The sequence below is a fragment of the Leucopleurus acutus genome (assembly GCF_964270905.1).
Source record: "Leucopleurus acutus genome assembly, chromosome: 6".
In the NCBI taxonomy this organism is placed as follows: domain Eukaryota; kingdom Metazoa; phylum Chordata; class Mammalia; order Artiodactyla; family Delphinidae; genus Leucopleurus; species Leucopleurus acutus.
The window spans coordinates 110,003,394-110,013,943 of NC_139149.1; the positions used below are offsets into that span (position 1 = coordinate 110,003,394).

The 10,550-nt window shown below is 43.2% G+C and overlaps 1 protein-coding gene across 3 annotated transcripts; it reads left to right on the plus strand.

Annotated features, from left to right (window-relative positions):
* Positions 1 to 843: 843 nt before the first annotated feature.
* On the plus strand, positions 844 to 9,030 carry LOC309963262 (nuclear body protein SP140-like protein). 3 transcript variants are annotated; one of them, XM_082841560.1, is made up of 6 exons: positions 844 to 1,046; positions 4,870 to 4,985; positions 6,440 to 6,560; positions 6,842 to 6,913; positions 7,466 to 7,600; positions 8,739 to 9,030. In XM_082841560.1, exons 3-6 carry the CDS (start codon positions 6,540 to 6,542, stop codon positions 8,856 to 8,858), a joined length of 348 nt encoding a protein of 115 aa, XP_082697686.1. In that variant the 5' UTR covers positions 844 to 1,046; positions 4,870 to 4,985; positions 6,440 to 6,539; the 3' UTR covers positions 8,859 to 9,030. The 3 variants fall into 3 exon arrangements, with proteins under 3 accessions (XP_082697686.1, XP_082697685.1, XP_082697687.1); XM_082841559.1 differs by lacking the exon at positions 844 to 1,046 and having other exon boundaries at positions 3,182 to 4,985; XM_082841561.1 differs by lacking the exons at positions 844 to 1,046; positions 4,870 to 4,985 and having other exon boundaries at positions 6,019 to 6,560.
* Positions 9,031 to 10,550: the final 1,520 nt, after the last annotated feature.

The window sequence follows — 10,550 nt, forward strand, 5'->3', positions numbered from 1 at the left end:
CTGATGGGGTCTGCCAGCTGTCAATCACTCACCAGGTGTGTGCCAATGGAGCTATAGCACGCAAGGTATAAAGATAAAAGCTAGAGGGGTACTGGGAGAATGGAAAGGAAGTGGTGGGTGTAGACGCGGTTGTAAAGGAAAATCTGGCAAAACTTTCTAAGGAGAGCAAGAGAGAGGATGCAGTTTTTAAAGCTGGCTTTAAAGCTGAGTCTGGATAACAGAGAGCACCATGTTACAGACTTGGAGAGGAAGGTTATTTTCCATGAAGGCCCCTTGAGTTTATGTTGATAATGGGACATGAGGGGAAGGTAGTGGAATTACCGATCTCACAAAGTAGAAACAAGGACCCATCACAGCATGAATCTCATTTTTCTTTCAGGAAGGATTTCTACCAGACCCACCAAGAAAAAGAAAAAAGGTAATTATCACAGGACCTTCTGGCCATGTCTCATCTACCACATTGTTGACTTTCCATCTCTCTGGCTTTATTTTATGGTTTCTAAATTAACCAATTATGTTGAAACTTGATTTTATAATATGGTGCTTTTTACACTTGCTACTTCCAAACATTTCAGCGTGTGCGGCCAGGACTTCTTTGAGCATTAAAACATTTGAGATAGAGGTGCAGGGGTAATCCTTAAAAATATATAATGAGGCAGAACTGACCTTGTACATTTGTTTTAGAAAAATATGTGAATGGCATACGGTAAGTCCCCAACATACGAACCTTCAAGTTGCGAGCTTTCAAAACTGCGAACGTGCGTTCGCACGTCCAATCACGTAAGTTAGTTCCCGTGTCTGGTGTACATTGTAACGTGCGTGCATCCTCTACAAGTGGTTGTGCTTTTGTGTACTTTACTGTACAGGACTGTAGAGAATACAGTAGTACAGTGTCTTTATTTCAAGCTCAGGTTGTCCGAAAGCAAGTGTAAAAGCAGTGGTGATGTAGCTGGTACTGCTAGGAAGACCCAGGAATTGAAGGCCCAGAGGAAGGACAGAGAGAGACAAGAGGAAGAAGTAACTGAAGAACCGAAGAGATTCACAACGTAGGAAATGGCAAGGGGATTTTCTTTATTTGAAGAGGCACTGTTAGTTTTTGAGGTGCAGGCGCGAATGTAGAACGTTACGTGAGCCTGTGCTCCGCAACGGGAGAGGCCACAACAGTGAGAGGCCCGCGTACTGCAAAAAAAAAAAAAAAAAAAAAAAATGTTTTCTTTACTTTTTGTGTTTGTTTTTTATGTATTATTTGTGTGAAAAGTATTATAAACCTATTACAGTACAGTACTGTATAGCCGATTGTGTTAGTTGGGTACCTAGGCTAACTTTGCTGGAATTACAAAGGCACTCTCGGAATGGAACTCTTACTATACTTTTTTTTTTTTTTTTTTTTTTTGGAGTATAGTTGATTTACAATGTTGTGTTAGTTTCAGGTGTACAGCAAAGTTAATCAGTTATACACATGCATATATCCACTCTTTTTTTTAAGATTCTTTTCCCATATAGGCCATTACAGAGGGCATACTATCTTAAAATTAGACATAAAAGATGGAGTTGGAGCTGGAAAAGTATGATTTTGAAAGGCACAAAAAAGTACATTTAATGACTATTGCTTTTGCAACACTGATTTTATTTTCATTGGTTTTTCTGGGTTCTAGCTTTAATGAAATAAGAATTGAGCAAAATGGAAACATCTCATGGTCACTCTAGCTAACCTATTATAGACCTAATGTAGAATCCCCCTTTGGAACGGATATATAGCCATATGTCACCTGGTAAAGCAAAAAAACAAAACCTCTCCTTCACATGCACACACACACTTATGCTAAGTCCTTTTTCAAGGGAAACTTTATTTCCTTTATGGAGATGACCCTTTAGAGAATAGAGTGATTGGGAAGCAGATGTGCCCTGTGGGAGAGGCTGCTGACCTGGAAAGCTCTTTCCTTTGTGTAGAGGCCCTTTGGCCCCAACAGAGGGGCTTTGCAGACTGCAGTTCCATCTATGAAGGCAAATTCTCTCTCCTTCAAAGTAGCATGTGAAGTTCATGGACCAGTGGTTTCTATGCTGTGTGGATTTCAGGGAAGGCAGTCAGATAGTTGATGTCTTCCTCTCCAAGACAGGGTGTGAGAGAGAACATGTGAAGTGAAAAAAGGAAATAGAAAAACTTCCATTTTCCTGACTTCCAACAGCAGTGACCTTGGTCATCTCAGTCAAACCAGGAAGTCGAGGTCTTCACAAAGCTGGTTTCTGGGGCTACCAGCTCAACTGACTTTATGCTAAAGACTCAGTAACTAAGCTCTGCATCCACTGGGTTTTCTGAAGAAAGAGATGCTATTAAGGCCAAATGTTTCTGCCCAGTCCTAGGGAGTCAAGGGTAATTCAGTCTGGGTTAATCAATTGAGTTGGCCGTCTCCCACCCTTTATCACAGGCGCCCTCTCTCTGTTCCTTCTGCGCTTACAGCTATTAAGGTGTGACCACCTCAGTTCTCAGAGGGTCTCTCCAGAGCATCTCTTCCTTTCTCAGCCCCTTGGCTTCTGCCATTTGTGTCCTCTCAGGACCAAATGGCATAAGAAACTCTGAGCCAGTAGCCTAAAAATAGTGGTCAGCATCCATTAGGATGAGAAAAAGGAAAAGCGGTTACATGGCCCCATGCCAGGGCCACTCAAGTCTATGTGGGGATGTCCCCAAGGATGTCCCTAACAGGCCATTCCTCGAGCTCTCCTACTGAAAGGGAGCACATGCACGAGATACAGCTTACGGCCTAGAATTTCCTCCCATGTGTGAGTTTTGTGTCTCTTCTTCTTATATTGAATTTATAGATGAAAAGAATTTACAAATTGAGGCGTGTTCCAATTCACCTCAGCTCACTGGGCTCAGGGATGATATTCTGTTATGATTTGGAAATAGCAGGACATCTTGCTTTGGCTCATAATATTGTATTATAAGTAGGGGCTCTGCATTCTTGTAAGCAATGGACCTCACAGAAGCACTAAGAATGAGATGAGATATTTAAAAATGACAGCAGGACTGGTGATGGGCTGGATGTCTGGGGTGAGGAAAGGGAGGAATCTGTGTTCACTTCCAGGCTCCTGGGTGGATGGTGGGGTGCTTAGTGAGATGAGGGGGGCACTGAAAGAGGAGCAGATTCAAGACAGGAAGTCAAGGACTGTGGTTTGGGGGCAATATGGGTTTTAGACATGATGATAGACATCTAATTGGAGATGATGGAAAGTAGAGTTTGGATGCTCAGGGACTCACAAAGAGACCAGAGACACAGATCTTAAAGCCTAGGGACAAATGTGGTAGGTGTGGTCACGGGAGTAGTCGTGGCCATCTAGGAGAGTAAAATGAGCAGGGAACATGGGGCAGAGCCCTACAGAATTCCAACTTTCCAAGTGAGGAAGCTTAAAAAAAGAAGCAAAGTGCTAGGAAAAAATCTAAGAGAATGGAGTGTCATGGAACGAAGCATAAAGAGTGTTTCTAGAAGGAAGAGGCGGAATGGCACTCCCTGCCACCTCACCACCCACCAAAATCCCAGCTACCCATCACTGGGTGGGCCAGTCCCCAAGTCTATGCATTGTTTTGTATGTAGATTGTCACACAAGGATGTGAATTCCTTCTTCCAGCCCATGGTGTAGAAAGGATAGCTTCATCTATGATGAAGAGCTGCTACCCATTGGATGAAATGTTTCCTCACCACATGGTTCTCTTTCCACTCAGGTGGCCCAGGAGAGGGGCCAGGTGCCCATCCTCTGGCCATTTCTCCAGCACAGACACACGACCCTCATACATAGAAATTGTAGTATATAGGGATTCACATGTTATTGCCACATAGATTAACACCAAAAAGAAAAGGAAAAAATGTAATTCCCCTTGCCCACCAATGGGCTCATTCCTTGAACAATTCTTATTTTGGTCTATAAATTCTGTTGTTTTAACGTGTGTTTGTTACTCCACGATACTTAGATGCAAACACTGTCAAATTTTTAACTTCACAAATGAAATAAAATCTGGCTAAAGGTCCCACATACTGAGATTGATGAAAAATCCAGCACCAATTAATTTTGTGGCCCCATCCATCTTCCTTATACAGGACAAAGCACCAGGTTTCCACGGGCTCAGAAAATTAGGGTAAAGCCTTGGCCTTCAACTCCAGTGGTTGCCATTACCACACTCCCTAGCCATTGAGACATGGCACCTCCACACCTTACTCGCCAAGCTAAGTCATAGGACAGCTTCCCCTAGGCTCCCAGAGTCAAAGAGCTCTGTCATCCCTGGCATCCACCGGGTTATCTGTGCCCATGGTCTTTCCAACCAGAGGCACTGTCACAGGCTCAGGGGCCCTCTAGGCACAAAATCCATAGACCAGAAACTCATCCCCAGGCCCTTCAACTCATGGAGAACTTATGGCCAAGAAAATGGGATGCAGGGATATCTCAGATGTTTATTCTGTCATATTAAATTGTCAGTAAATCACTCTTCAATGAGGCAATTTAGATGATGCATGGTAGACAACTAGATAAGACACTGTATTCCTGAGTTAGGTTTTGCCTGCAGAATATTAAATTTCTCAGATTATCTTTAATTGATCCTATTTTGTTGCTGTTACAAGCCTTCCTGTGTCAGAACCTCTGTCTTTATAAAGAAAACTTTAAAGGTCTAACACACAGCCACTTCCTCCTGAGCTTCACTGCAAACCAGCATGTCTTCTTCTGAAATCTCCACTCAGTATTGTTCCTTACTATTTTGAGGAGAAAGGTTTACAAGTATCACCTTGGTACAAGTAAATGCTGTGTGTTCTAGAGTACCAATGTGTCGACTATCTAGGGTCTCACTGATCCCAGTGATGTCTATATTATCTCCCCTTCTAGCCAGAAAACTCAAATGAATGCGAGGTATGCCGTGGAAAGACCGCGCTGTTCTCCTGTAATACTTGTTCGAGGTTCTTTCATGAGAAATGCCACATCCCACCTAAAGATGCTGACAGGTTAGTGAGACTTGGCCCCCTCCTGCCCTTCCTTCCTGTGGTACAGCTCCTCCCACCATGCACACTCAGCCTGCAATTTTCTCTGGTTGTATGTGTCTTGATTCAGAAGAAGAGTCCTTAAGCATCAGGATCCAGAAATAAGAACAGTGCTGGCAGCAGTAGATTAATGAGAAGAAAACTCTTCAAGTGGTGATTAGGTATAATAGAGAAGTAACCCCCACGTCCCTCAGGTGGTTCCCACACCCATGCATTTTGATGGGGTTATGATGCCATACATTAGCTGCTGGTTTAACACATATACCACCTGCTATGGGAACATCACATAGCTGACAAAGCTGGGACTGTGATGAGCCTTCAGAAGGTGATCACGGCAGTCTATCAAGTCATCTGACCCTGAATCACAGGGTACATGATAAGATCCCTGAATTCTGCGGGTATGAGTCCACTGCTGCATTTCCTTTGTTGTAAAGTGTATCTTCGGTCAGATGTGATGATATGTGAGCTAACACGTAGATTGATAAGGCATTCTAGAAGTGGTAGAATTGCTGTGGCCAAGGATGATCTCTACCAGGATTATGTCTGTTCCTATGAGGATAGAGCACTGTCCCTCCATAATGGGAGGAGTCTAGTGTAATTCATCTGCTCCTATGTAAGTCCCAGGGAATGTGTCACCGCGGGATTCAGCATAAACCTCTGCAGTTGGGCAATCTGCAGAGGCAGAAAGCCCCACGTTTTTTTGAGCTCATGTAGAGTCCCCACCCCTGCACTGTGGACACTGTAATGCTTGCCCCTTGAGCAAGCACTGGGGTGGCCAAGGAGAGAGGTTAAATGACATCTCTAGGATGGATCGCTGTATCCAGGTCTCAGATTATTGAGAATTGAGAGCTCCCCAGCACAGAGAACCTGGTAGTGGAGATCTAGGGGCAAATGGAAGATACCTGTCACTCTATTGGTAGATTTCCTTTCCAAGAAGTTTCTGCATCACAGATGCTAGACACAGAGATGACAATGCCAGAAAAAACGATGCCTATGGCTTATGCTCTGTGCTTATTCAGCAAAGTTGAGAAGAAGGGCTGTTTTCCTGATTTTTACTGAGTTGATGCCTCATTGAGGCCCAAGACTCCAGTACTTAAGGTACCAATTTCCCCTTCTCGTTTCGGGCGGGCAGAATTCATTACCAAACTCACAGTGGCTCAGATGAGAACCTAAGTTTTGAAGTGAATGAGTGTCCTTACGCACCATGGCACCTTACTTAGCCTTCTACAGTTATTGATGGGAGGGCTGTCTTCGGCAGTTGAGTCCAAATGGGGCTCTAGTGCAGAGGGGTGTCAGAGAGAAGTTGAATACAGGTGGAAACTACCAGTCATTCCTGAACAGAGGACTTCAACAGCTATAGAAACAATGGTTGATTCACAGAGAAACTGCCTTTGCTGACCTTATATCCGACCTCTCAGGAACCCATGGAGCTGCACCTTCTGCAAGATAAAGGATCTTCAGGAAAGGTGCCCAGAAAGCCAACCATGTCATCAGCAATCTGAGGTCCTGAAGAAGCTGATGCTGAGTAAAGAGAAGTTAGTGAGTTGAAATGTAAACCTAAGCCTCCTCCTTTCCGTTTACACAAGAGAAGAAGCACCATCTTGCAGGGGGCAGGAGGAATGGTGCCCAAGGCAAACTGCTGTCGCTTGCTGTGCTCTGATCACGTTACCTGACACCAAAATTCGTATGCCACAGAAAATCCCATTCTGTGTTTTTTTCAGGGGTCTGCAGGTTGGAGAGTTGTGCATTTATCTGAGCATATGTAAGAGCTCATTCTTTCCAAGCTGCTCTTCACTTAAAATCTCCTCTATCTTTTGCAGAAGTGTGAGTTCCTCCTCTTAAAGGTCTATTGCTCTCCAAAAAGCTCTTTTTTTGCCTCAGAACCATATTATGTAAGTAACAGCAATAAAACCCCAACCTGGCATTTGTTGAATTTGTGATATGAATCCAATGGGTACACATTGCCATTATCTTTGCCTTGTTGATAAATATCTTAGACAGCTCAATCAGCCCTTAGAAGCTTAGGCGGTTGTAACAAACTACCATAGACTGGGTGGCTTAAACAACAGGAATTTATTTCTCACAGTTCTGGAGGCTGGAAATCCGAGATCAGGGTGCCAACACAGTCAGGTCCTAATGAGGGCTTTCTTCCAGGTTGCAGTCAACCAACTTCTCTTTTTGTCCTCACATGGTGGAAAGGGAGGGAGAGAGGTCTCTGGTGTCCTTTTATTATAAGGGTGCTAATCCTTTCATGAGGGCTCCACCCTCATGACCTAATTATCTTCCAATTGTCCCACCTCCTAAGACCATCACAGTGGGGGTGAGGATTTTAGCATATGAATTTGGGGGACACAAGCACTCAGTCCATAACTGTGGGAATCTGTAGAAGGTAGACTTGGAACCATGCTAATGCCCTTTGGCACTTTTGTCAGCATAATACAAAGACATCTCAAGGCCTGGAGAAGCCCATGTGGTTAAACAAAATCAAGAAAAATCTGACGATGAACATATATCACCGAGTACGGGAGTTTGTGTGGGACATGCGTCTCATCTTCCAGAACCACAGGGCGCTTTACAAGGTAAACAGTTCTCCCTGCTTCTATTTTTCTTTCAATTAAGTCATTTTGCCTTTCATCTTCTTGTATCAGGTCAATGTTACAATTTCCCTTATCATGTGGCAAGCCCACACAGGTAAAAATTCTGGCAGTATTCTCCAAGCCCTGTGGACTATGGTGTGGAAGATAATAACAGACCAGAGGTATCATTGGAAACATTACCCTAGGACCTCAGAATTTACTCCTTCTAGATACTCAATTTGCCCATAGATAACAGTGGATTGCAGACCTAGTCCCTTCCACCGGAAATGGAAGTGCTTTTTATTTTTTTACTAGACCTGGCAGCCCTGTGTGTGGCTCAGAAGTCCCTGCAATTGGCCCAGGCTCAGGTCCTTACTTGGCCCAGACTTGGGGACCATCCTAGGGAGACTGGATGCAGAGGCACAGAGTATGTCCATGTGCAGTTGGTTGCTGTGTAATTGCCCGCCGGCATCCGGGCCCTCAGGAAGGAGTGGACAGGGATCTCCCCACACCTGGGCATCTGCCTATTTCCAGCAGTTCCAGTACTGCACTCTGGACGCAGAGCATGGAAAGTTTCTTATAGGCAGAACCCTCATGGCCTTGATGCTCGTAGAGAAGTGAGGCCAATTCTCTCATCTGCTAGAAGCACATTTAAAGGCTACTCGTGTTTCTCATCTCTAAAGGAAGATACCAAATCACATTTCTCAAATTTCAAAATCTTGGATTTCTTTACATTAGAATTTCCTAGTGTTGGATCAAAAAGTTAACAAGCATCACCTCAAGGGGTGGGGAATGAAGGATAAAGGAAGGCACCACGAACTTGCCTTAGACATTTCTGTACTATTATGGTGTCACAAGGAATATGGGCTGTGTTCAAAATCAAGTAACTTCATGTGGTCCCACAGCTAGCATAAATTTCTGATGAAGAATTAGACTGCAGTATAGCGCCATTTTTGCTCCTCTGTCCTCCAGATAAAGAGAAATGATCCAGCTATCAGGAAACATAAACTATCCTCAACTGGATTAATTCTCACTTAACATTTGGGATGGTCTAAAATAAAACTCTGATTAACCAAAACATTGAGAGTCTAAGCTCATTAGCAATCTATGGCTATCATTGTTTTTGCCTTTGCTTTTTCAGAACAATAAATTCATCAATCTGGGGCTTCAGCTAGAAGCCGAATTTGAGAGTGACTTCAAAAACGTTTTTGGCATCCAGGAAATAAGTACAAACAGCAGTCGGTTTGAGCCGATCTTTTAAATGTAGCCCCTTTCTAGTTCCCCCTTCAGAGCCTCCACTGCTACATGATGTTGTGCCTGTGGCCCCACTGACCAACTTCCTGTTGCTGTGTGAATAACACACTTCTTTTTCAAACTTTTTTTTACTGACATTCCTGCTTATTTACTTTTCTAAATAAAAATCTTAAACTTCAGATTATCTTATTGAGTAATTTGGGGTGAAATTCGCAAAAGAAAATATCAGGTCTTTCTATAAAGGATCATATTATGTGCTTCCGTTTCCTTGAATCTTTTATTAGGTTCTTAAGTAAAGTTTTCTCTTCTTTTCTCCTCCCCACACAGGACTTAGTCATTTCTTATTTTACTCTCAGGTATTTAATACTTTTTTGTCATTTTGAAAGTGACCTTTTTCCCAATGTATTTTATTACTGATTATTGCCTATTATAGAAAGATATAGTGACATACATTCTGGTCACTGATTACCTTACTGAATACTGGATAGCATCCTTTTTGGCCTCACACCCAGTGGCATCAGGAAGCCCATAGTAGATGCACAGCATTTCTAACTTTCAGTTTGTACAATCATAAATGGTACAGCTGATGGGAGCATTCCTCACCTCTGACAATTCTTGGTTCTGTTGGGGAATGACTCTGCCATGGCATCCTGGTGACCTTGCATGTTTCCACATAGGCCACATAGGCAAGACTTGTCTGTAGCTGATCTAAGTCTTGAGAATGCCCTATGATCCTTCAAGAACATGAGAGTCTGGGAAGCTTCTGAGCAGCTGCTACAAGGCCATTTCCTACTCACCACCTTATCTCCCAGAGGTTATCATGACACACTCTCCTCGTGTTCCAAGTTCTGATGAGGTATGAGGCTGTTTGCCTCCTTTTTAGGGCACAAAAAGTTATGTGCCCTAGACAAAGGATTAATCTCCAAAATATATAAACAGCTCATGCAGCTCAATATTAAAGAAACAAACAACCCAATCCAAAATGGGCAGAAGACCTAAACAGACATTTCTCCAAAGAAGACAGACAGATGGCCAAGAAGTACATGAAAAGCTTCTCAACATCACAAGTTATTAGAGAAATGCAAATCAAAACTACAATGAGGCATCACCTCACACCAGTTAGAATGGGCATCGTCAGAAAATCTACAAACAACAAATGCTGGGGAGGGTGTGGAGAAAAGGGAACCCTCTTGCACTGTCGGTGGGGATGTAAATTGATACAGCCACTAAGGAGAACAGTATGGAGGTTCCTTAAAAAACTAAAAATAGAATTACCATATGATCCAGCAATCCCACTACTGGGCATATACCCAGAGAAAACCATAATTCAAAAAGACACATGCACCCCAATGTTCATTGCAGCACTATTTACAATAGCCAGGTCATGGAAGCAACCTAAATGCCCATCGACAGACGAATGGATAAAGAAGAAGTGGTACATATATACAATGGAATATTAGCCATAAAAAGGAACGAAACTGGGTCGTTTGTTGAGACGTGGATGGATCTAGAGACCGTCATACAGAGTGAAGTAAGTCAGAAAGAGAAAAACAAATATAGTATATTAACACATGTATGTGGAACCTAGAAAAATGGTACAGATGAACTGGTTTTCAGGGCAGAAGTTGAGACACAGATGTAGAGAACAAACATATGGACACCAAGGGGGGGAAGCGGCGCGGGGGTAGGGGTGGTGGTG